General features: G+C 38.2%; 1 protein-coding gene across 1 annotated transcript in view; it reads right to left on the reverse strand.

Annotated features, from left to right (window-relative positions):
* BANK1 (B cell scaffold protein with ankyrin repeats 1) overlaps positions 1–25878 on the reverse strand; it is a 345748-nt gene that overhangs the window by 12836 nt on the left and 307034 nt on the right. Inside the window, exons 11-13 of the mRNA XM_075543540.1 lie at positions 24428–24606; positions 19183–19246; positions 14517–14543 (exon numbers count right to left, since the gene is read on the reverse strand). Coding sequence (XP_075399655.1) covers positions 14517–14543; positions 19183–19246; positions 24428–24606 — 270 coding nt within the window. The remainder of the gene's footprint in view (positions 1–14516; positions 14544–19182; positions 19247–24427; positions 24607–25878) is intronic.

Genomic DNA, 25878 nt, shown 5'->3' on the forward strand with positions numbered 1-25878 from the left:
GGAGAATTTATTGTGAAAATATTGAGGAATGACATAAGGGGTGTTGGACTGGAGGACTGAGCTAGGAGAAGAAAGAGAAGCCAGGGGTCCCCTGGAAGAATGGGCAGGCCAAACTAGAGTGGAGGACATGTCAGAGGAGCTGTCTTTCTCTGCACTTTGATCAATTTGACCTCAACAGTTGAATCAGTCACCCAGGAATGCCAGCCAGATTGGCTCAGTTTGGAAGCCAAGCTGTTCCAAGAATGGGTGAGGGAAGAATCTGCCACCCTCACTATATGACGCTGGAGATTGCAATGGGAAAAAACCAGCTGGGGTTGCTTTCTTGTCAAATATATAGTCAGTGGTGAATTATCTTTTTAAAAAGACAGTGCCAATAGGAAAAAGGGAGATTTAGATACCATGTCACCAGAGATGGAGAAAAAGTATTTTCTCCTGGAGAGTAAAATTTAAGGCACACAATTAAATTTAGATAATCACACTTGCAGGGTTTAAAAAAATTCTTCCAATTAATAAAAGGAAGATGAGACTTTGCCTCCTTTCAAGTTACTCCTTAACCCCCAGTAGTGGGAGGAAGATCATTAAGACATTGTTATTTGAGCCTATTTCTATCTCTCTAAAGCAGTAATAGCTGCCATGAAATATAGTTGTGAACATAACAATGCACGGTTAAAAGAAGCCACCCCACAAATGGTGGTTACGATTATTATTGCTTCAAAACCCGAGAGTCATTGCACTTTCACAGAAAGGCCTTTTTTTTCCCTCTTGGAGACCCTATGGAACAGTTTTATTTTTTCCCATCGAATCACTATAAATTGGATCACCTTGAGGACACTGGGCTTAGTTTTAGTAAGTTAATATTTTGTGGGTTATTTTGACACATAAATCAAATCCAGCATTATTCAGAAAAACATTAAAGGGAAACTTGCAACTTCATGCTACTAGTGGTACTCATTGTCAAAGTTGATCCTGATTCAGGGAGACCTCCTGTGTTACAGAGCAGAACTCTGCTCCATGGGCGACTTTACTATTAACTGCACAGAAGCAAGTCACCAGAACCATCGTCCACAGATTCAAGTCGCCAGCTCACAGCTGAATAAAAGCTATTGTACTAAGTAGAAACCTAATCTTCCTTGAACAATACTTGTATTGGAATATTCATTTACATATGTCCTTGAAATAATTCATTGAAATCCAAAATATGCACGGGGAAATATGCTCAGTTTTAAAATATAGGTGTTATAATAAATGACCTCAACCATAAATGAATAATAGATGATTCCCATTGGATGGTAGAAGTTCTGTTCATGGAAAGGGTTGTGTGTTGGATTGCTAACCCAAAGGTAAGCAGTTTGAAACAAGCCCTCCATTGGGGAAAGATGGAGTTTTTTACTCCTCTAAATATTTACGGTCTCAAAATTCCACAGGTACAAAATCAACTAAATGACATTCACTTCTTTGTAGGTTGGCTTATTTGGATAAAAAAGAATATTTTTTGTGTTCACCAAGCAATCTTAGATAGCTGAGAGAATCAGGCTGTGTTAGTAAACACTGGTGAAATTCATATGCTACATGAATTTAAAGGTTGTCTGTACTTAGGTCATTTTAGCCCGGGAGTGCAAATGAATACATTATAACGGTGCTCACCTGCCCAAAGAGTCCCTTAGCATCTCCCATGTTAATTTGGGACATCTTCATCAGGTTACATCAAGGCAGCTTCTACTTGTCTGCTGCCACAGGCCTTAAGAAGCTCCCGTTGCTCTGAGCTAAGGCGCCATCCACTGAGGAGGCCAAACTGCCTGGGAGAACAGGAGCGTGGCCAACTCCACAGTTCTCTGGAGCCTTTTTGTCACCAAGACCCGGAATGTTTTCTACTTTCATTTAAAGTTTCCTCATGACTTTCAAAAGCATAATTCCTTCAACTGAAAGCAGGGGCGGGGCAGGGAGTGGGAGCAAGTTATCCTTACATGGATATGCGACCTATTATGGTTTGTTTTTTTTCCTTTTCTCACTATCAGTAGCTGAAAGGATTGACTTTTCAAATAGTATTAAATAGAGTATGAAGGTAACTTCATGTCCTCAGCATCAAGGAAGATGTCTGTTTCTATTGGGTATGATAATGGAAGAGAGTTCATGAATGTATAACATGGCTTTGTTATAGATTGATAAGTGAAGGAGGATGATTACATTTGAGTAAACACATTGGGATTTATGCTTTTCAAATTGTTAATTCGTATTCCTAGAGACTGAGGCCAATGTTCCCCAGTGAAATAACTTCTAATTGTTTTGTTTCTAAAATCACCTACATGGCTGGTAAATAGGATATTTTGGAGTAAGATGAGAGGAAGAAGGTATCCATGACTATTGAAAGCACTAAAGGTCCAGCTGACCTCCAAGATGTATTACATACCTACTGAAGGTCTTTCCAGGTGGCACTTTGAATAGCATGCTCCCAAAGTTTTCCATCTTAAGTTGCTTTGTTCCAAGTGACTCTTTTCGTGCCCATATCCTTGTTTTTTTTCTCTAATGGAAAAATAATACATGGTATTTTAAAATTTTTGAAAAAATAGTAATTCCAGTTTTACCACCTAAGTTATTTATTTCATTATGTGCTTCTAATTTATATTCCCATGAATAAATACAAATATGTATATGTTTGTTAAAAGAGTCTATGTAAAATGTGTTTTTTTCACATGCTGTATGATTAGTTTTTTTGCCTTATTATGCTTCAAAGAAAAGGGCTCTTGTCAGTTTTGTCTGTTCTCAATGAAAACTTTTGTATTTTGCTAAATTATGAAGTTTAAATTTTGTCTTAAATGACCTTTAATTAATGTCATTGGTGACACATGAAAATAAATATTTGTTCTGTTATTTCATCATTAATTGTGTTTCTTATAAAGTGACTTCTCTGTTCCTGTCCTTTGGAAATTTCCCATTAGCTTGTTGATGGCATTTACAAATAAACTTGAAGGTGATCTTTATCTGTTGGAGCTGTGAATGTGTCTCCAAATGTGTCACTCTCATTTCATTTGGGTTTATACGATTTTCTTTTGTTTAATTAAAAAGTTTCATTTATTTATTTATTTATTGTATACTATTTTCATTATATACATTTGCTATGTGGCTTTGTAAGCATTCTAGTGGAGTGACAGATATTAAGAATAGCCTTTCATAGGTTGATAGTATGTAAATTGATTTTTGGAATAATTGTGTTTTTACCCTTTCCTCTAGGCACATCCTTTACCATGTAACTTTGAATGCTTGCTCCCAATGACTCTGGGTCCCACCTCTAATTTGCTTTGTTCACTGGCATAGAGCAGTGGTTCTCAATCTTCCTAATGCTACAACCCTTTCATACAGTTCCTCATTTTGTGGTGACCCCAAACCATAAAATTATCTTTGTTCATACTTCATAACTGTAGTTTTTCTGCTGCTATAAATTATAATGTAAATATTTGATATGCAAAATGTATTTTCATTTTTACAAATTGCACATAATTAATGCATAGTAATTAATCACAAAACAAGGTGTAATTATATATTGTGAAATATTTATTTCCTATTACAAATAAATGAAATTTTGTCTTGAAGCATGGTGTAGCATGGGTAACAGTCTTACTATAAGAGCAGTAAACTACATTGCTACATTTTGCTACAGTATGCATAAAAGCCAAAGTCAGTGTGAAGGTTGAGATAGGCTTCTTTCTCATCAGATCAGGATTTCTTGGGTTAATGTTTGCAAGAGCACAATGAAGATCATCTTCCATAACAAGTCTACTTCTGTATTTAGACTTGATAACCAACAAGCTTGAAAACCCTGTTTCACAAAGATATGTTGTTGGAAATGGAAGAAGAAGGCACAACACAGGTTCAGACAGAACAGGATATGACTGCAAACACTTGATCCAGAATTTTGTAACTGACATTGTAGAGAAATCAGTTCTCACGGCATTGCTGTTAATCAGTTCAATGAACTACTCTTGTACTGTCTCAGGAACATCTTCAACTTTGACTGTGAATGGGCTTCCGAAAAGTGCAAACGGGGTGTCAGGTAGATTTGGAAAATAGGATGAAATTTCATCTACAAGTATGTTCAAGGGTTGTTGCACAGAAATTATCATCATAATCCTTTTGTCTGGCTCAATGTCATGTTCCTCAAAGAAAGCAGATAAGGTAGGTAACATGTAAATTTTATTTTCATCCGACTTTTTTTTTTGTGCCAAAGCTGAAGTTTTATTTGGAATGATTTGATCTTTTCAGACACAGTGAGGCATATTGAAGTTGGCCCTTGCAGTGGTAAATTTAACTCATTTATGATGGCAAAGATGCCAAACAAGTAAGCTACTTTCTGCAGTTCACTTTTATCACTAGAAAGTGCTTCAAATGGTGGGCTTGTTTTCTGATTTAAGAACATTTTGAGTTCATCACGAAGCTCAAAAACACATTTTAAAACTTTTCCTTTCAGCAACCATCTCACTTCACCATGAAATAGCAGAGCATTATTCAGCACATCCAACTCGTTGCACAGTTGCAAAAACAGTCAACTGTTTAAAGTGCTTGCCCTTACTAAATTAACAGAATTTATGATGCTTTTTCATTACTTCTTGTAACTCTTATGGCAGCATCTCTGTTGCTACTATTTGCTGATAAATCATACAGTGAGTTCTGATGACTTTTGGTGACTATTTCAGTACCAGATGTTGAAATCCAGATCAACATCCTAACATAGCTGGAGCACCAGCTGTGCAAACACCACAAACCTTTCCCTGAGAGATCGTATGCTCTTTCAGAAATAAACCAGCTGTGTCAAATACATCACATGCAATAGTTGCCATTTCAAGAGGTTTGCAAAAAAGAAACTCATATTTAAATTCACCATCATTAATCTACCTCAGTAACTATGAACAGTTTTCAACATCCGTATATTCATCAAACTGGATGTTAAATATTGGAAGTTGGGCAGATTTAATTTCATGGATTACCTGATCAAAAATATCAGCAGCTATGTCAGCAATTCTCTGTGCACAGGGTCATTAGATAAGGAAATTGCACTCACTTTTATAACAAATTCGTCTTCAACCATAACTTGAACAATGTCTTTGGCTGCTGGCAACAGTAAATCCTCAGCAATGGTGTGAAGCTTCATAGCTCTGGCGATTCTGAGTGCCACCAAATATGAAGCTTAATGTTTTGTTTGTGGTATTTGCCAGCAGGGTCAAGTCTGGCTTTCTTAAGTCCATCAACCTTGTTTCTAAAATAGTTGGTATCCTTGCTGGCAAAGCTTGTATGCTTGCTATCAAATGGCATTTTAGTTTGTTTGGCTTCATATATTTGGCTGAAATAACTTCACAAAAAATATTATATTGCAGTCTCTCAATTCCTGCTGTAATTATTGAGGTAAAACCATATTGTAAAAAATCCTCATTATATTTTCTTTTCTTAACATTCTTCTCTACACAATCCATTGTCATGGATGGTTTGCTAATGAAAATAATATATAGCAATAGCTTTAATAATACAAAAGATGATACATGGCATAGTTCAGTCAATACAGTTCGTTAAAATTTCCTATGATTTACCATTCTCTGTGTTGTTTGTTTACATACCTGTTACAATCACAAAGGGGTAGTATTCACATCAACCACAGCTGAATATAAAAAGACCAGTCAGCATCCAGATTATGTTCCCATGGTACAGATATATATACATATTTTTGCAGTTGATGATTTTACAGTACATAATTTTACATTTGCCCAGTAATTATAATTCATGAAGTGTTGTTTTACCTCTGATATTGTGGCTTTCAACACAGTAGCTGCTTTTAACAGAGTAGCTGCTTTCAGCATAGCAACTGCTCCCTACACAGTAGCTGCATGTGTGACTGGTCTGCATAGAACATTATGGCACTACCCCTGTCACATACACCTGGATTCGTATGGGATGTATGTGATGGGTTTGGCAAGATGATGTCATCACACTGGGTATTCATATGTGGGCAGACCCATCTGGAGACAGATAGAGGACTGGTGTCTTAGTTCCTAAGACCATTGGAAATATGTGTTTATCGATGGTTTTAGGAGACCCCTGTGAAAGAGTCCTTCAACCCCAATGGGGTTGCAAACCACAGGTTGCGAACTGCTGGTTTAAGGTCTTAAAGGCTTTTTATTAAAACAAGCAACCAGCTAAGGGAGGAATCAATGAAGTCCACAGGACAAAATTTCACCAGCATGTGTGATCCAAAGATGACAATCACAAAATTTGAATATGGTGAGGAGCAAAGCATCAGAGCAAAAATTATGAACACTCAATTTGTGGAGGGCTATGGGGGTTTGGGGGGCTCAGAAACCATCTGCAGAGGATCTAGTCAGACTGAGCCACTGGGAGATCCACTCTAGCTAAGGCAAGAGTCTCCAACAGCCTGACTGTTAGGCAGAGACCATTGTAATCTTGATTATCCTGGATGGAACCGGATCCTTGACCAGCTGATTTTCCTATAGACACGACCTAAAATTGATCTTGGTGCAAGTATTCCTTACTGATTCCATGACAGACACTTCGTCCCTGTCTTTTTGAATGTTGATGGAATCTTCTCCTTCTCGTGGATTATTTTTATTGTTGTCTGTATCCTATCATGTTTTTATCCTTACTACCTTAGCACAATTTTGTTTTTTATTGATTTCTGTTGGGTCCCCAGCTGTGAAGCACAGGAGGAGTGGATACATAATGATATTTATGGATACAAGGGGATATAGGAACTGCAGGGGTTGGGAGTGCATGATAGGGAAGGAAAGGGGACTTGGAGAGTAAATAATGAAGACAGGAGGGGAGAGGGAGTACTAGAATTGATTGTGATTTCATAACTCATAATAAAGGTGATTTAACAATGGGGGTGCTCTGAAATTGTTGTGGGGGTGATTGTACAATTCTCCTTGATATGACTGAATGATTGAACTTATGGATTATATGATATACGAATTATTTGCCAATAAAAATGTTGGGAAAGAAAGGAAAAGCTCTATTCCAATGAGGATCAGACCAGTCTCTGAAGAATGACATCATGCTTGGTAGAGGGAAAATGAAAATGAAGAAAAGCCAGGACAAGATGGATTGTCACAGTGACTGAAACCATGGGCTCAAGCACGGCATTTGTGAGGATGGGCAGTGCTGATTTCTGTAGTACCTAGGGTCATTCCGAGCGAGAGTCAACTTGATGACACCTAAGAACAACAATATTTGCTATCTCTCTTGTTGTAATTCCTATTCTAAAGGTTGGCTCTATTAAATAAGACTATCTCAGGTGGTTATTGAGTACAGCTACAGAAAGGGCTGCAAATGTTGCAAGTAGGGCCTAAAACCAGCCTTTTGATATTCTGCTGGGAGCCACTGGACCAGGCTGACAATACAGTTGTCTCTCCTAAACATTTATCCCTTTAGAAAAGAAATATAAAGCAAAAGTTCAGGTAACACCGTTATTTAAATTGAAGCCCTGCGTATTATACTCAGTGTCAAAGGACCCAGAGGAGGAAATCCTGAATGTACATGGAGAATATATTAATGCCCCAGGTAACAAGGCAAATTTTACTAGAAAAATGTCATTTTCTAAAACGTAGAAGTTCCATGGGGCAGGATCCACTGATGTCTGATTTCTCATAATGTAGTATCAGACTCATCTGTTCTCTTGAATACGTAATGATCCATATAGGCTTGAGCTCTTCAAAATAAATGTATGCATTTATGCTAGCACAGGGATTTCTGCCTTCAGAAGTCTGCAGTTTTATATTCACAACTTCTTGCTAAAATGTTAATCCCATTTTACTTTATAGTGCATGTCATCTCTGCACAATTGACATTTTGGACCAAGTAATCCTGTCTTAGATATTGTCGTATGTTTATCAGCACTCCTGGTCTCTACTTACTAGATGCCAAGAGTACCTCCTCCCCAGTCATGACAACTTACAACAAAAGCAGATGTTGACAAATGCCTTGAGACAAAGGCACTATATTGGTTCCAGTTGAAAACCACTAGTCTAAATGCTTCATCTTTGTTTACCTAAAACATTAACTAGATAGAAAAAAGGAACTTAATATTAAAAATAAAATTATTTTGATAACTTCAAGTCCCAATTCTAATTTTCCCATAAGGCAGAGTGATGTAAATTTGAGTTAGGGGGCTCTTGGTTAAAGCTAATAGTAATGGAATAGGGCAAAATTTTACTTTGAGGAAGGGATAATAGCATGAACAAAGTTTATTAACTCCTGGTTACTCACACGTCTAACTAGACCTCTGTCAATTGGCAGTGAGACATAAATTATTCATAAGCAAACTTCCTACTCTCTGACTTTGAAGAAAAGAAGCAATATACAGCTAATCTTTGACCTTGAGGAGACAATGCAACATATACAAAGTTGGATGTAAAAAGTTATGCTTACATTACTATATGTAGTATATTAAGTGTGCAATCACATTATGAAAAGTTTTAAATATTGTGAGAATTACCAAAATATGACACAGAGGTATGAAATTGGAAAAATGGCATGGACAGACTTGTTCAATTCAGGGTTGCCACAAACCTTCAATTTATACAAAAAATACCAATCTGCGATGCATAATAAAGTCAAAGGTAATAAAATGAACTAGATATGTACAAATCAAATGATTATTTCCATGGCTACTCTATGGAAGGTAGAAGAAAATTATTAAAGTGAATGCTCCCAATATATCAGTAACTTCACTTTGTAGCTGTTAACTTCTCCGTTTTTATCTCCTTTGATTTTCAAAATGGAAACGAGTTGCTGAAGTGGCAAGTGCTTTGTAAAGTGTAAGAATTTTCAGAGTACCAGAACTCTCTGGAATTTGATTTTAATATATTTGTCTGGAACAGGTATAATGCTAATTAAATTGCAGCAATAACAAATTCCAAAATCGAGAGACACAGCTCTGTTTTCGTAGTATAGATTTGCCCTGGGGAGCACAGGTGATCCCAGTATAAGCTTGCTTCACCCAGAAAACACAGTGATTGCGGATTCTTGAGTTTCATGCTAAGAACCTGAAAATAAGATCACAGGAAATGTATTAGTGAATAATAGATTATCAAAAGATAATCAAAAGAAATTGATTGTCTAGCATATAATTGATCCTATACATAAATCTTTCTAAGCAACAATCACATTTAGCTTGAAAAAATACATATGTTTATCCTTTCAGAAGAAGACGATGGAATATTTAAAGTGATGTTTCTTAGATAAATGATTCCTTTAGTTGTCTTACTAACCTAATTTAGGTTTTCTAAAACAGATGTGTAACTAATATTTACCTATTTTAGTACTCTTTCTTGCAAAAGAATCCAGATTCCTTTTCAACTTGGGTCCTAGCAGGAAGCTATAAAAGAAAGAGAATGAACATTTCTCCATTTCAAGGCTGAACAAAGAATCACAATAATAAGGTACAGTTTCTCTTATTAGCAATGGGGGGTTGGGGTAGGGGGAAATAGCTTTGTAGAGGTACATGGCAAGACAATCCTCCATCTTAAAGAAAAAATCATTTTAAGTTCAACTACATCAACGTCCTTAAATTCAAATTTTATTTATGGTTGAGTAAAACAGCCTAATTTTCATAAATTTGTACACATCTTCTGTTACTGAACACTTGCTTTAAAATTATGCTATGTGTACATCTTTAGATTCATGGGACAACTCAGCTAATTGGCACACAAAATTTATGTTCTGTATCTAAAAGAAAGGAATGAGCTTTGGGATTCCTTGGGGTCTCAAAGCTTGGGAGCAGGGACCTCATCTACAACTCTTGGTATCTACTCATTAGGAGTAAGAGAGAAAGAAAAAAGTCTCAAGCAAAAATCAATCAACAACAACAACAAAAACCAAACAACAGAGCTAACAGTTCACACAAATCATTTACCCATTTGCCCTGAGACCAGGATAACTAGAAGGTGCCCAGTTACCACTACCAACCATTCTGGTGAAGGTCACAGTGATGGACCATGCTAGAACTGGAGAAATGCATGAAACAGAAGTTAAATTCTGATCTAGTCTAGACTTACTGGACCAATTGACATGAAAGGTTTTCTGGCACTATGTCCTAAGTTAGTCTTTAAACCTTGAACCAGAACTTTAACATGGGACCATTTTTAGCCACATAACAGAGTGGTCAGCAAAATTAAAGGCTATTATCCATGAGTTCTGGGTCCACTAATAAGCTACACAAAGATCAACAGTTATTTTAAGTAAAGATGAGATGACAAAAGGAAGAAAACTAAAGTGATGATAATGGGGAAACCAAAATGCAGTTCACAAAAATGTCAAAATTTTGTAAAAAAAAAAAAATCTAATGTCACTGAACAACTTCTATAGCAGACAAGAATCTAATATACTGTGTAAACTTTAATCTAATATGCTGCGTAAACTTTAATTGAAAACACAATAAACTTTTTTCAATATCATGATTGTGTCTTTTAGATTGTATAAAAGAAGAATATTTGATAAAAATCTCAATAACTCAAGATCAGTGGCATCTCATAATTCTACTACAGTTCAATGAGTCTAATGATATTTCCATTTCAAATTCATGAAAGTGAATGGCTTATTTTCAGGGTTACTTATAACTTACTGGAAGCATAAGTTAGCTCAAAAGTCACTAAAATTAATAAACTACAATTACTCCACTATAAGTATCCACCAAAGACTCTAATAAAGGATCTTCCTAGAAATATAGCTATCATATGACCCTTGATAATACTGTCAATTTCTTTTACATAGATAGTTGGGATAACCTAATTTTATTGAAGAAAATTTGTGGTCAGCACATTATCAAAGTTATCTAATGTTGGTTTTCAATGGCTGTTCTTTACTAGTGTTATTATTAGCTCTTAATAGCAACGACTTTTTAGTTATGTATATACTCGTGTATAAGCTAAGTTTTCCAGCACATTCAAAATATCATTTTATTTGGGCTCATACAACTCTTATCACAATCCATCCATACATAAATTGTGTAAAGCACCCTTATACATTCGCTGCCCTCATCATTCTCAAAATTCACCTTCTGCTTGGGTTCCTGGAATCAGCTCATTTTCCTTTTTTCCCCCCTCCCACTTCCTCCCTGATCCCCCCTCCCTCATGAACTCTTAATAATTTATAAATTATTATTTTATCTTATCTTACACTGCCCGGAGTCTCCCTTCACTCACTTTCCTGTTGCCCATCCCCCAGAGAGGAGGTTATACGTAGAGTCCCTGATATTGGTTTCCCCTTTCTAACCCCCCTTCCCTCTCAGTATCACCACTCTCACCATTGGTCCTGAGGGATTCATCTGTCCTAGATTCCCTGTGTTTCCAGATCCCAACTGTACTACTGTACATCCTCTGGTCTCACCAGGTTTGCAAGGTAGAATTGGGATCATGATAGTTGGGGGGGAGGAAGTGTTTAAGAACTAGAGGGAGGTTTTGAGTTTCATTGTTGCTACATTGAACCCTGAGTGACTCATCTCCTCCCGACCACCCCTCTGAAAGGGATATACAGTTGTCTACAGATGGGTATTGGACCCCCATCACACGCTCCCCTCATTCACGCTGGTATGATTCCCCCCTCCCCCCGCCTTTGCTACTTTGTTGGCCCTTCATGATCACACATGTTCGTGTGCTCCTTCCATGTGGGCTTTGCTGCTTCTGGGCTAGATGTCCGCTTGTTTACTTTCAAGCCTTTAAGTCCCCAGATGCTATATCTCGCAATAGCAGGGTACCATCAGCCTTCTTCACCACAATTACTTATGTACACATTCGTCTTCAGCGTTTATATGGGAAGGTGATCACACAATGATGGTTTTTGTTCTTTGGTGTCTGCTACTTGATCCCTTCAACACCTCATGTTCACTTAGGCTTGTGTGCTTCTTCTCTGTGGGCTTTGTTGCTTCCGAGCTAGATGACCGCTTGTTTGCCTTCAAGCCTTTAAGACCCCAGACGCTACATCTATTTGATAGCTGGTCACCATCAGCTTTCTTCACCACATTTGTTTATGCACACATGTGTCTTCAGCGATCATGTCAGGAAGGTGGGTATCATGGAATGACCGTTTAGCTGAGCAAGGTGCTATTGTATTGAGGGAATCCAGCATATTTTAATGCAGTTTTTGTGGTAAAATTAGGTGCCTTGGCTGATATTCGGGTTGACTTTTACTCGAGTATATATGGTAACTCATCAAGGTGAAGTGATGTAGATTTGTATCAGTGGTATTTTGGAGATATACTCTTTTGTATAACTCGGTTATTTCACATAAGCTTTCCACTGAGTTATTACTAAAATAGATGTAGTTGTTCACAACTTCTTTAAGACTTTCGAGTTGTGTACAAGTTGTATTCTAGTGGTATACGGGGTTACACATTGGGTTGTTAGCCTCAAGGTTACCAGTTTGAACCCACTAGCTGTTGGAAGAAAGATGAGGAGTTAATGTCTTGGGAACCTAAGGGACAATTCTACTTTGTCTGCAGGGTCCCCAGGAGTCAAATCACTCAATGATAGTGAGCTCTGTGTTTGTCTTGGTGTTGTTTTCTGGTTGCGTTTATGTTCCATTTTATTTGCTTTGTTCTGAATAGTTAATTTTCTGAAAGTAGGGCTCATGGATTTAAAAAAAACAGTTCTATTGGCATTTAATCCACATATCATGCAATTCAAAAGCTCAATCATAACAAGAAGAGTTATACAATCCTTATCACAATCAATTTTAGGACATTCCCCCCGACCGCCTCAGCAGGCTCATGGGTTTCTGTGTCCTCTTGCAACATATAGGCTCATGTAATCTTTTTTTCTTTTCTTTATTTTTTTAGAAAGTTTCAGACACACGTTAGCATATTCTTTTTGAAAGAAAATATCTTTCTTTATATTAAAAAATGAAGGGAAATACTGCTTACCTTACTGCTGAAAGGTAGGCTATATGAAATATTTTCATTCCCTAAAAACAAAGAACATTACTGTCTCTTCAGTTATTAGCACATGTAATGGATTCATTTATTAAAACACTTTTTAATGCTATATTTGAGTGTTGAGTAACAGAAGACTATAAAGTAGTAAAACTGATATGTTGAAAAGGGACCCTTGGCTAATATGCTATTAATTTTTCTACCTTTATGGATTGACTTGGGTAAATGAGTTACAATTTACTTCCAATTCCAATCTATCCAGGTCACTTAAACTCAATAGTGATCATTCTGACAGCTTTGAATAATAACCTCCACTTGACCACTTGATTATTTCTGTTGTCCTTTCTCTCCTTTCATATTTACTTTTGCTCTTTTAAAGATTTTCTTCCCCACTTACCAAGACTGACCACTTATAACTATAGTTATTAGATCCATGCTGCTAGCAGCCCCAGGATGGTGTTTGCCTGCGAATCTAAAAGTTAGTTTCCATCCCAAAGCAGCTGGAGGAAAGGTGTGGAGGTCCCTATGGAGCACAGGTCAATGCTGACCCATGGATCATTATGGTCTGGAATCTACTTCTCAGTCACCAGTTCATTGATTGTATGGCTCCTCTTACATTTATGAGACTTCTAATTTTCTATGCCAGCAATATGGCTCCGTTCTATTGTTTCTCCAGTCCCACAATCAATGTTTAATACAGGCCCAGGGATCCTCAAACTACGGCCCGCAGGCCACATGTGGCCCACCAAGGACATTTATCCGGCCTGCTGGGTGTTTTTGCCCCGTTTTGTTTTTTACTTCAAAATAAGATATATGCAGTGTCCATAGGAATTTGTTCATAGTTTTTTTTAAAATTATAGTCCAGCCTTCCAATGGGTCTGTGGGACAGTGAACTGGTCCCTTGTTTAAAAAGTTTGAGGACCCCTGCCTGCTTCCAGTTTACTTACCACCTTCTAGCCTGCCTTGTGCTCCAGTGAATGACTTTCCCAGTGTTATTCAAATTTCATGTCAATTTACCTATCAATTACCCCAATTAGCAAGCATCAGCCTCCATTAATCATCAATATTTCTGACAATTTTTCATTGTAGGAATTATTATTTATACTTTATATGTGAGGAACCAGACCTACACGCTTAAATGACTAATGGAAGATCATCACAAGTAAATTTTGAAGAACCTGCCATCCTAAGTTCAAAGCACACATTACAATACCCCTAGCGTTAATACCCGGACCATTGATGGTACAGTAGTAAGCACTTGGTGGTTATCCCAAAGGTCAGCAGTTTGATTCCACCCAGTGGCTCACCAGGGTTTGCTTCCATAAAGATCCCACCTATGAAAATCCAGATCTACTGTATCCCAAGGGGTCATTGGGAGTCAGAATTGACTGACTGACAGCACACAATAGCAGCATTGGTAGTCTTCATGCCTTTAGGTTTATTTAAAATACCAAAGGATCTTGCATGTAAACACAATATCTCCATGAGGTTTCATAATGACCACCTTAATCATATTATGTTGATATTAAACATTGGTTGACTGTGTGCTTCCCTTTAGTCCCGAGTCCTTCCATAGATCCCAAGAACTTACCTGGGTGATGCACAATGGTGAGTTTCTCTACAAAACAGGAAAATAAAAACGTTCATGTTAATAAGTTTTGCTAAGTGTTTACCCTAGACTCCCTTCTTTTTATTGTTGGAGTATTTTTTGTCTTTGAGGTGACCATGAAATCACAATATTATTTCAAAACTCTTAATACTAAATTTATTTGCCTGCAACTACTAAGTGGGAAACCTTCCCTCTACTGCTGTCATCCCTTCCCTTCTTGAACCTTATCCTCAGACACCTTGGATAATGGTTTAGGTGCATGTCACACTTCACAATAGCCTATTAGCTTGCTGTGCTATTCCTTTAGTGAGTACTGCTGAATTCATGGCTTAAAATTAAAAAAATCAGGAATGAGTACATGTAATACAATTCAAACCTTTTTGAGTGTATAGGCTGGTGACTTTTTAACAAACTTATAGAGCCACTAATCAGTTTGAGCCACAACATTTCCACATTTTCTACACAATGTTTCCAAATGTCTTACATCAGTCCTCTCACAGATACCCCTGTCAATATCCTCTCAGAAATCTATCTTTATGGATTAGTTTGGCACTGATTAGCTTTATTACAATGCCAAATAGAAGAAAATACACAGATACACTTCATTGGGGTCTGATATCCTTCAGATGACACAATGTCTTGAAATGCATTCATGGTTTTCTGTGTAATAATACTTATTCATTTTTCATTGCTGAGTAGAACACCATTGTATGACTGTACAACAACTGAATTTTCTATTCTCCTGTTGGACATTTTGGGTTGTTTGTAGTTTGGCATAAAATAAAATATGTGCGCCTTTTATTCAGGGACTTTGACTATATCTCATGTGAGTATAACCCACTGGAAAAAAAGTTTTCAAAAAACCAGTGGAACATTTCCATATATCTTACTTGCAGATAAACCTCTGAAGTTGGAAGCCTCTAAAATATAACTGAGGAAGAGTTGTGCAACACAATGAATTATTTAATATGGCTTTTCTATCCACAGCCTTTCTTATTCCTACCAAATGACTCTTCACCTGACAGGTCTGGGTAAGCAGCTAGAATGATAGAGGATCTCATGATTTAGGTATGAGTGACACCTGCTAGCTATAACGTGAGACATATCAGAAGCATGAAGGAGGACCCTCACTACCAGTAAGAGCTAAGCGTGGAGTGTTTCCTATGGACTCTGAGATCCCTATGCAGTGATGTTTTTTAATGCAGGTGACTGCTTGGACACCAGAGAAGTGACAGCTGAGCAGCAACAGCAGAACCAGGAAGCAGTCATGAGACAAGGCAATGAACTCCCCAGCTCAAAAAGCCAGGACTATTGAGTACTTTTAAGCAGGAGAGTGGCTTGTGGAATGAATGAGGTGATGGGGACCCTCAATTTAGGGAGCTGAGTTTGAAAACCCAAGGAGCTAGATCTGCGTGGCTTTGGTTGAGACTTACTGTGGAATAGCGTGCCTTTTGGATATATATTAACAACTCTGAAAGAACTTTGGAACATGCCCTGACAGAACAACTGTCTCGTGAGCATTTTTCTCCTGAATTACAATGTGTTCATCATATGCATGTGAAAGTTGGACACTGAGTAAGGAAGATTGTAGAAGAATAGATGCATTTGAATGGCATTGCTGGAGCAGAATATTGAATGTTCCATGGACTGCTAAAAGGACAAACATCTTTATTGAAAGAAGTAAGACCAGAGTGCTCCTTAGATGCAAGGATGGCAAGCCTTCATCTTAGACACTGCGGACATGTGGTCAGGAGAGCCGGGTTCCTGGAGGAGGACATTGTGTTTAGGAAAGCGGAAGAGCAGCACAAAGGAGGAAGGCCCTTGCTAGATGGGTTGACACAGTGGGCTCAGGAATAGGACTCGGCGGGAGGCGGGTACAGGACTGTGCAGTGTTTGCTTCTGCTGTGCACAGTGTAACTGTGGGTTCGAGCCAACGCCACGGCAAGTAAGAAGAAGGGGAACAACAACAGCACTCCGTAATAAACTCCATGCCTGCTAGCGTTGTCCGTGAGTCCTGTGTGGTCACTGCAGTGAATGTGACGACATCGAGAACGAGCAGCGAGTGCCAGGGGACGGAGCACACGCGGTGTCCTCAAAACGGAACTGGCTCAAATGATTCAGACGGAACATAATGTGGGGGCTCTCACTTGATGATAGGACATGACGTAAAATGAAAAGAAACATTATAAATATCCATTACTAATTGTGGCATGGAATTTACAAATCTAGGAAAACTTGAAGTTGTCAAAGATGAAGTGGACCATGTAAAGATTAAGATTCCAGGTGTTGGCTAAAGTGGACCAGCACTGCACATTCGGAATCAGAACATCCTTTGGATTACGGTGAAGGAGTGGCAGCTGGAAGAGGGAGGACATCGCATCAATCCTCAACAGAGTGTTTCAAGAAGCATCACGAAGTGAAATGAGGTGTGCGATAGATTAATATCAATACGCCTATAAAGAAATCCAGTTAATATAATTACTATTCAAATCTATCCAATCACTAAAGATAGTGAGGAAGAAATTGAAGAATTTCACCAAGTTGTTCAGTCTGAAATTGATGAAATGTACAATAAAGATATTTTGATATTTACAAGTAATTGGAATGGTGAAAGTTGGAAACAGCAAAGGGACAATAATTGGAAAACATGGCCTTGGTGATAGCAATGGAGTTGGAGTACGCATGATAGAATTTTGGAAGATGAACGATTTCTTTACTGCAAATACCTATTTTCAGCAACATAAATGGTAATTATACAAAGGCATATCACCAGACAGAAGGCACAGGAATCCAATTGACCTCACCTGTGGGAGGAGTTGATAAAGCTCAATATCAGTAGTTAAGACCAGGACAGGGGCTGACTGTGGAACCAAACATCCATTGTTCATATGTCGGTTTAGGTTGAAGTGGAAGAAAATCAAAAGAAGTCCACAAGAGTCCAAATATGACCTTGAATATGTCCCACTTGAATTCGGAGACCGTCTCAACAACAGATGTTCTCACGCTGAACACCAGGGTGGAAGGAAGGCCTGATGAGCTTGGGGATGGCATCAGGACCAGGAAACAGGAAGGAAGGAAAAGGTCGTTAACAGGACAAGAAGGAAGGAAAAGGTCAAAGTGGTTGTCAGGAGAGACTCTGAACTTGCTCTTGAATGGCGAGTAATTAAATAAATGGAAGAAGTGGAGTTCAAAATGCAAATTAAAAAGTCAGACGCCAGGTGGGAAAGACCAAGTCGTGTTAGAATGACATGCACAAAGAACCCGGAGTCAGAGAGCCTGAGGGAACAGTATGCCCCATAGATCTCAAGCTGGACAACTGAAGGAAAAGTCAGGCCTCCAGGTCCAATATTAAAAGAGTCTATGGACGAGATATTGAATGATTCAGGAAACATCAAAAGAAGATGAAAGAAATATACACAATCATTATATCAAAAATAAGTTGTACTCTCTAATTTGTATGTTTAAGATTAGTTTCTTAATTTCTTTGAGTCTGTTTACTTATTTGTAAATTGGAAATAAGATCTAGTGAACTATTCTAGAAATTAATTTATCTTATTAATTACCTTCAGAAAATAATAAGCCATATTAAATGTACAGTAGGCATTCAATAAACATTTGCTAGGTGGACTATATTTCTAATACTTAATGTTTCTTACTAAAAATGATCATAGTATATTTTGTAATTTTTTCATAGTAGTAAAATTTTAATCTCATCCAACTTTATAATGGTGAACTAAACAGCAGTCATTTGTAAATTGGTCTTATGTTTATGACACTGTTTACTGCAGAATAATATGTTTCTGTTTTAGAAAACATTTCTGAATGCATAAATAATTACTATGGAAAAGTAGACAATAGCTCGATAATATTAAAAGGAAATGAATTTCAGTGTGTTGAATTTCAACATAAAGTTCTCGCTACAAATATTGAAATTGGAAGAGAATAAAAATTTGAAACTTTGCTACTGGGTATTAATTTTAATCATCTATACAGAGGTCAAGATGAGGAAGTAGTGATAAGTTAGTGAAAATAGAATTTATTTTCAATTTTGAAGTGTGTCATTTATCTTTAGAGAAGATTTACCAACTTAATGGTGTTTGATTTACATTAACCTTAAAATAATTGTTTTGTTTTAGCTTTCTTTTCTGAGAACAACTTACAATTGTTAGGAAGGGAACTTTGAATTGTTAGTTGTAAGGAAAGCCAACATGAGATATAAAATTTTAAATGATTCACATGTGGATAATTGTGAAAATTGACTATACTGAGAATATTTTACTTATTAAAATAGTATGAGTCTTTAATAATTTAATTCCCTATATGGTGGTTCATATTAAAACAAAAACTGCAGAACAAGTATCCCATTTGTAGTTGACAGAGAAATCAAAGGAAAGAAAATAACTAGCCTTTATTAAGCTTCATTATTGGTCACAGAGTGTGCTTTAATTACATTATGTGTTAATTCACAAAATCCACCCCCCAAAATAGATATATTTATTCCATTTTCTAGATGTGAATCTGAGTACTAGAGATTAAGACACAGCTGGAAGTGAGAGCATACAGATCTGAAATCGGCGTTTGTTCAATTCGACAGCCCCTGCATTTTCTATGTTATTCCATATTTTTGAATTGCAGTGATTTTACCTACCACAGGCACTTTCTTCTTCTGGTCTTTTTCCGAAAATACAATCTCTCAGTTGACGTAGCTTTTCCTTAATGAGGAGAAGTTCAGAAAATAGATGTCAAGATTACAAATGTGTCATGAATCAAATCGAAGACATCCACTACAACTATCTCTCTACTACTTAGTATCTAATTAGCATTCATAATGTCCCAAACCCCATTATCAATAGTTTACATATATTTTCTCTCTCAATTTGCACAACTTCATGTAGTATCACCATCCTCTTCTTACAAACATGAAAACTGGGGCATAATGTGGATTAAATTACTTGTGCAAATCACACATTTTGGGAACCCAGGGCCCAAAACATTTTGGAATGTTTTCCCATACTAATGCTGTCCAAACCAAGAGCATTGATTGTGGATCCAAGCAAGACAAAATTCTTGATATCAGTTTCTTCTCCATGTATCATGCTCCCTATTGGTCCGGTTGTGAGAATTTTGCTCTTCGTTATATGGTGTTGTAATCCACACCAAAGGCGGCAGTCCTTGATCTTTATTAGCAAGTGTTTCAAGTGCTCCTTGCTTTCAGCAAGAAGGTTGCATGATCTGCATGTTGCAGATTGTTAATAGCCTTCCTCCCATTCTGATGCCACACTCTTCTTCATATAAGCCAACTTCTCTTATGATTTGCTCAGCGTACAGATCAAGCTAGTGTGGCTACAGGATAAAGCGCTTTCGCACACCTTTCCTGATTTCAAACCGTGCAATTTCCCTTTATACTGTTGCAGGACTGCCTCTTGATCCACGTACATGTTCCGAAAGCGCACAATGCAGTGTTTTTATATTCCCATTCTTCTCAAGACTATCCACAGTGTGTGAGGCTCCACACAGTCAAATGCCATTGCACAATGAAACACAAGTTAACATCTTTCTGGGATTCTTTGCTTTGAGCCAAGAGCCATCCGACATCAGGGACCACATCCCACCGCAAATCAGGTATTCCGGAAGCAGCAGTCAAGAGCTTGACTGATGGTTTGCCTTAGGCAAAACCACCGCACACAGTTTACAGTATTGAAAACCATGGATGCTACTTTGAGATCCGTGGTACACCTGACTCAAGCCATGCTTTCTACTGCCTCCTAGGCATATGAAAGGTGGACGCTGAGTCAGGAAGACGGTAGCAACAACCGTGCATTTGAATTATGATGCCGGGGAATATTGAAAGTACCGTGGGCTGTTAAAATGACAAACCAATCTGTGTTGGAAGAAGTAAGGCCAGAGGCCTCCTTAGACGCAAGGATGTCAAGGCTTTGTCTTACACACTTTAGACATGTCAGGATAGACAAGTTCCTGGAGATGGACATCTTGTCTGGTGAAGCGGATTTGCAATTAAGAAGAGGAAGCTCTTCCAGAAGATGCATTGATGCTTTGTTTTCTCTTGATGCTGTTTGAAATGTTATGTTAAGCTCCTTGATTTAATCATCTCTTCACCTTGTCTTAGCACCTCTATATGATCAAGTTCAAGTGGTAGAGTCACTTCTGACATTCACTTTTATATTTTCTTTCTTTCCACTTTTTAAAATGACTTTTTGCTTTCTTAATGTCATTCCACCGATATCATGGTATTTTGTCGTTATTATTAAATGTGTCAAATCTTTTTGGGAGATACTCCTGAAATTCAAAAGGAACACACTCATGATAATATTTTGGTTCTAGTGGAATTGTTTTAATTTCTTGATCTTCAATCAGAACTTACCTTTGAGCATTCTGGACTGTTCCACAGCCAGCTCTGACCTGGTTTTAGTGACAGAGATTGTGCTTTTCCAACATCTCTTCTCACAGATGTAGTCCATTTGATTTCTGTGTATTTCCCAGGGAGAAGGCTATGTGTCTGGTCATTTGTGTTGTTGAAGAAGGAATTTGCTATCAGCAAGTGGATGGTATTGCAAACTACTGTCTTGGAATCTCCAGCTTTGTTTCAAGATTAAGACTTCATTTTCCATTTGCTGTTCCTTCCTATTCGTTTCCAACTTTTTCATTCCATTCATCAAAATGATCAATACACCTTGATTACAGGTTTTATCAATTTTAGAGTGAAATTTTGGGTTAAATTCTTCAATTTCTGCACCACTAGGTTTCCTGGTTGGTGCCTGAATTAGAACTATAGTTGTATTTATGGTAATTCCATGGATGGGGACAGATTAAATCCTATCACAAACAATGCTTTACTTCAAGACAGATCTTCAAATGACCTTGTAATGATGCATGGAAGGTCTTTCCTCTTGAATCTGTCATGCCTGGCAAAGGTAATCAGGATTTTCTCTTTCAGAATGTCAATGCCAGTCCCTTTCAGCTCACTAAATCCTAAAATATCTATTTTATGTCTTCCATTTCATTTTTTACAACTTACAATTTTCCTACATTCATGTCACAATTTTCATAAATCCCTGAAGTCATTCCCATTCCCATGATTATTGTTATTTGCAGGCGTTTCTTTTCTTTTTGAGTAGGCCCATTAGCAACTGAAGGTCCCGAGAGCCGTAGTCCATGCCGCTTTCTGGGTGGCTCTCCTTGGGGAGAGCAGCTTCTCCCCAGTCGGATTTGAGGGCCTCCCTACCCGAGGGGCTCCTCTTCTTGGCACGTCTCTCCTACTCATTAATAGTGACAGCCTAAAGAAGTATATGTTAGTTCTCTGGAGTTGCTATAACAGAAAGACCATACGAAATGACATTGGAGAAGTAAAATTTATTTTCTTGCATTGTGAAAGCTAAAATCCATCTCAGGAACTTAGCCGTGAGGACTCTTTCATTGTAGGTATTCCAAGCTACTTGCTCCCTGGTGTTCCTTAGCTTCTAAATCATTCTCCTATGACAGCTGCTTTCCCCCTATGTGTGCCTTTAGGTCTACTGTGGTCTTTTTCTAATTTTTATAACTAATTATAGGATTCACCCTACATTAGTATGACTAATTAAGATAACAAAAATCTATTTCCAAACATGATCATATTCATAGGTTCATGAGCCAAAAATTGGACACATATGTACGAGGGACACAATTATATGCATAATAGTGCACACTTTGGCTACCCAAAATTTAGGTTTTCCCCACATGCAAAACCACCTTTATTCTATCAGATTATTCTCAAAATTCTAAACCCATTCAGTATCAAGTTTAAGTTCAAAATCATATGAATCATTTAAATCACATATGGGTACCACTCTGTTTTGTTTACCCTTAAGTAAAAGTCTCCACTGTAGATTTATAAAACTTAAATAAAAGGTATAAGTTTCTAAAATGCAACGATGAAACAGGTCTAAAGTAGATATTGTGATTACAAGTGGGAGATTTAGGGGGTAAAGGACATCACGGATCCAAACTCAGCAGGCCAATTATTAGCTTTGCAAACTTGGGGACAAATCTCTGGTTTTAGAAATATCTGACGAATAATCCTGCCTCCCAGGCTCTTGGAACTTGCCATTTGTAGATTCTAAGTGGAGGTCATGACCCATAGGTATCAGCCTGTTGTTGTTGTTGTTAGGTGCCTTTGTGTTGGCTCTGACCCACAGTGACACTATGCACACAGAATGAAACACTGGCTAAGGCGGATTGAAGAAAAATGGATGCATTAGAATTATGGTGCTGGACCAGAATGTTGAAAGTACCATGGACTCCCAAAAGAACAAATAACTATGTCTGGGAAGAACCACTGTCAGCATACTCCTCTGAGGCGAGGGTGGGGGGACTTTGTCCCATGTACTTTGGACATGCTGTCAGGTGACACCAGTCCCCCGAGAAGCACATTGCACTTGGTAAAGGATGCACTTGGTAAAGGCATCAAGAAAGGGGTTGGCCGTGACTGCAACCCTGGGCTCGCACAGATACCAGATGGGAGGGTGGGGCACAGCAGGCGGTGTTTTCGTTTTCTGTTGTACACAGGGTCCCTAAGAGTCACAATCACGTTGAAGGCACCTAACAATAACAACAAGAGTACATAAACTCAAAAGTAAGTTGAAAAGCCAATTGCATGGAATTTCATAACTTTTTGTTCACTTTTCTTCTTGTAAAAATTGTCTTTCCAACTGCTGTCTTTTAAAATATATATACCTTGAGAAAGCTAGCATATTAATTGGCATACATTAGAAAATTGAATATGTTTACTTTAACAGCTACATGAGAACGAGACCTTGAGACAATGGTGGCTTCGATGGTGAGAAGGAAAATATGTTCATATGGTTTGGGGGTGGCCAGGACTGTATGATACATAGAATACAGCCATGGCACCTCTCACTGAGAATGTCACAAAGTACATATAATGTATTTTGTTCTTGTACCATCCGAACTCTCTCAATCTATTTTTAGGATAGAAATTGAAGTTATAGAATACAAATTTTCTTTTCTATAAGTCCTCACTGCTCTTCCTATATATAAGATCAGACTGATCTCATTCATCTAAAATATAGAAATAGTGATACAATTAATATGGCTAATATTTATGCAAAACAAATATAGTTGACATATAGATGTATATATTTTATACACATTCACACTGCCATCGAGTTGACTCTAATTTATAGAGGTCTTATAGGACAGAGTAAAAATGCCCCTTTGTTCAATCAGTTTGTGAATTTTTCTGAGAGCAGATAGCCTCATCTTCTTCTGTGAAGTGGTTGGTGCATTCGAATGGCTGACCTACAGTATATATAACCCCCTATGTCACCAGGACTAACCAGCCCAGTATATAACCCCCTATGTCACCAGGACTAACCAGCCCCCCGCCCCCCACAAATACACATATACATCCCACAGGTCCAAATGCTAAATGGAAAATAAGAATACAACTCATTACATTTCTTTTAAGACTACTGGGTCCTAGAGATGAGTTTCTCAATAGTTCAGAAGCATGAAATATAGATATTTTACAACTTTTAATTCATGGTTTGAAGATATCTTGATTGTGGCTAGTTATAAATGAAAGCATGGTAAACCTTTTGTTTCTTGTTAAGAGTAAACATTTACAATGAGGTTCTCTATTCATTCCCTGCCACTGCTGCCAATTCTGACTCATAGTGACCATGAAGCACAGTGTAGTACTGCCCCATGGAGAAGAAAGCTCCCTCTTTGTCTTGAGTAGGTGGTGGGCTAGAACTTCCGACTTTGTGCTTAGCAGTCGAGCAGTGAAGCCTGCTATTGCCCCAGAGCTCTTGATGAACAGGCTAGACGCTGCTCAGAGAAGCGAGTGCTTCGGAAAGAACTGGAGTCACCATTACCTGCTGCATGATTCCCAGGTCACTCTTTGTCAGCTGCCAGTGTTTAAATTTCTCCAGAGCTTCATCCACAGACAGTTTCCCATTCTTGACTTTCTCTTGCAGGAGGATGAGTTCTTCCTGGCCAGTAGCTAGGCAGCAATTTAGAGTGGGAAAGGCTTGGCTCTCCATTCGTGCTCTGTCTATAATTGGAAGGAAAGGAGCTTTAGCAGCAAGTCAACATGTGGACACTGAGGGAAGAGGAGGGAAAGAGCATTCTGAACACACTTTTTTTGTGTGTTTCTTTCCCTTTGCTTGTGCAATTGTGCACGTGTGTATTTTGTTTGTTTGTTCCTGTGTACAGGGTTTTCAGCGGGGAGCCAAGTTCTTCTTGGAGAAGTAGAAGACCATAGAGGAAAGGATGCGTTTGAAAGGAGGTGCTAGGGAAGGAGATGGAAAGTACCATCGGCTCCTAAAAGGACACTTGATCTGTATCGGGAGAAGTAAGGCCAGAGCGCTCCTTCGAGGGACCGCACAGCAAGGCTTTGTCTTACATATTTGAGGCATATTGTCAGGACAGAGCATTCCCTGGAGAAGGCGATTATGTTTGGTAAAGTGGAGGGTGGCCAAAAAGAGGAAGGCTCTTTGTGGTAGTTACATAATCTGTTGTCAATTTGAAATTTAACAGTGAAGGGGTGGAGCTTATCCTCCACCCCTGCAAGCAAGTTGCAACTTGATGACAGCATTTGGAGGCATTAGGGAGCTAACTAGCTCGCTGGAGCTGGGACACACAAGAGACATTCCTGCAGACAAGACATGGAATTACGCTAGAGCCCTGGAGTTGAAGGAGCCACGAAGAGACCCCTGCCAACCTGGAGATATTTCCACTGCCACTGGATCCACAAGATTTTCCACCCACTGCCCTGTGATCTTCCTGCATTCAGCTTCATTGCATGTGATTCGTGAGTCTGAAGAGGACTTTATAGATTGTTATTGGGCATACGGACTAATATCAGACTTATGTACCTCAAGACTTGGCTGGGATGTTTTAATTAGGTACTATTATTCTTTATAGAAAGCGCTTTCTTATACACATATGAATGTCTATGAATTTGTTTCTCTAGTCTATCCGGACTAACACACCCTTGGTAAGATGGATTGACACAGTGGCTGCATCAATAAGCTCAGGAATACAATTGTGAGGATGGCACAGGACTGTGCAGTGTTTCGTTCTGTTGTGCATAGGGTTGCTATGGGACAGAGATGACTCAATGGCACCTAACAAGTGCATGAAAAATTAAAAATACATGATTATGTACTCTTTATGATTTTTTTTCCCTCTTAGGGGATGGTGGTACCTGGCTCCCAGGGTCACTATATTTATGAAAATGTATTTCATTACTGAGGAACAAAAAGGAATAAGGATAGATAAAACAGAAGCATAAAAAAGAAAAATCCTGGACTGAACAGATTGT

The sequence above is a fragment of the Tenrec ecaudatus genome, chromosome 3 (genome assembly GCF_050624435.1).
Source record: "Tenrec ecaudatus isolate mTenEca1 chromosome 3, mTenEca1.hap1, whole genome shotgun sequence".
Classification (NCBI taxonomy): domain Eukaryota; kingdom Metazoa; phylum Chordata; class Mammalia; order Afrosoricida; family Tenrecidae; genus Tenrec; species Tenrec ecaudatus.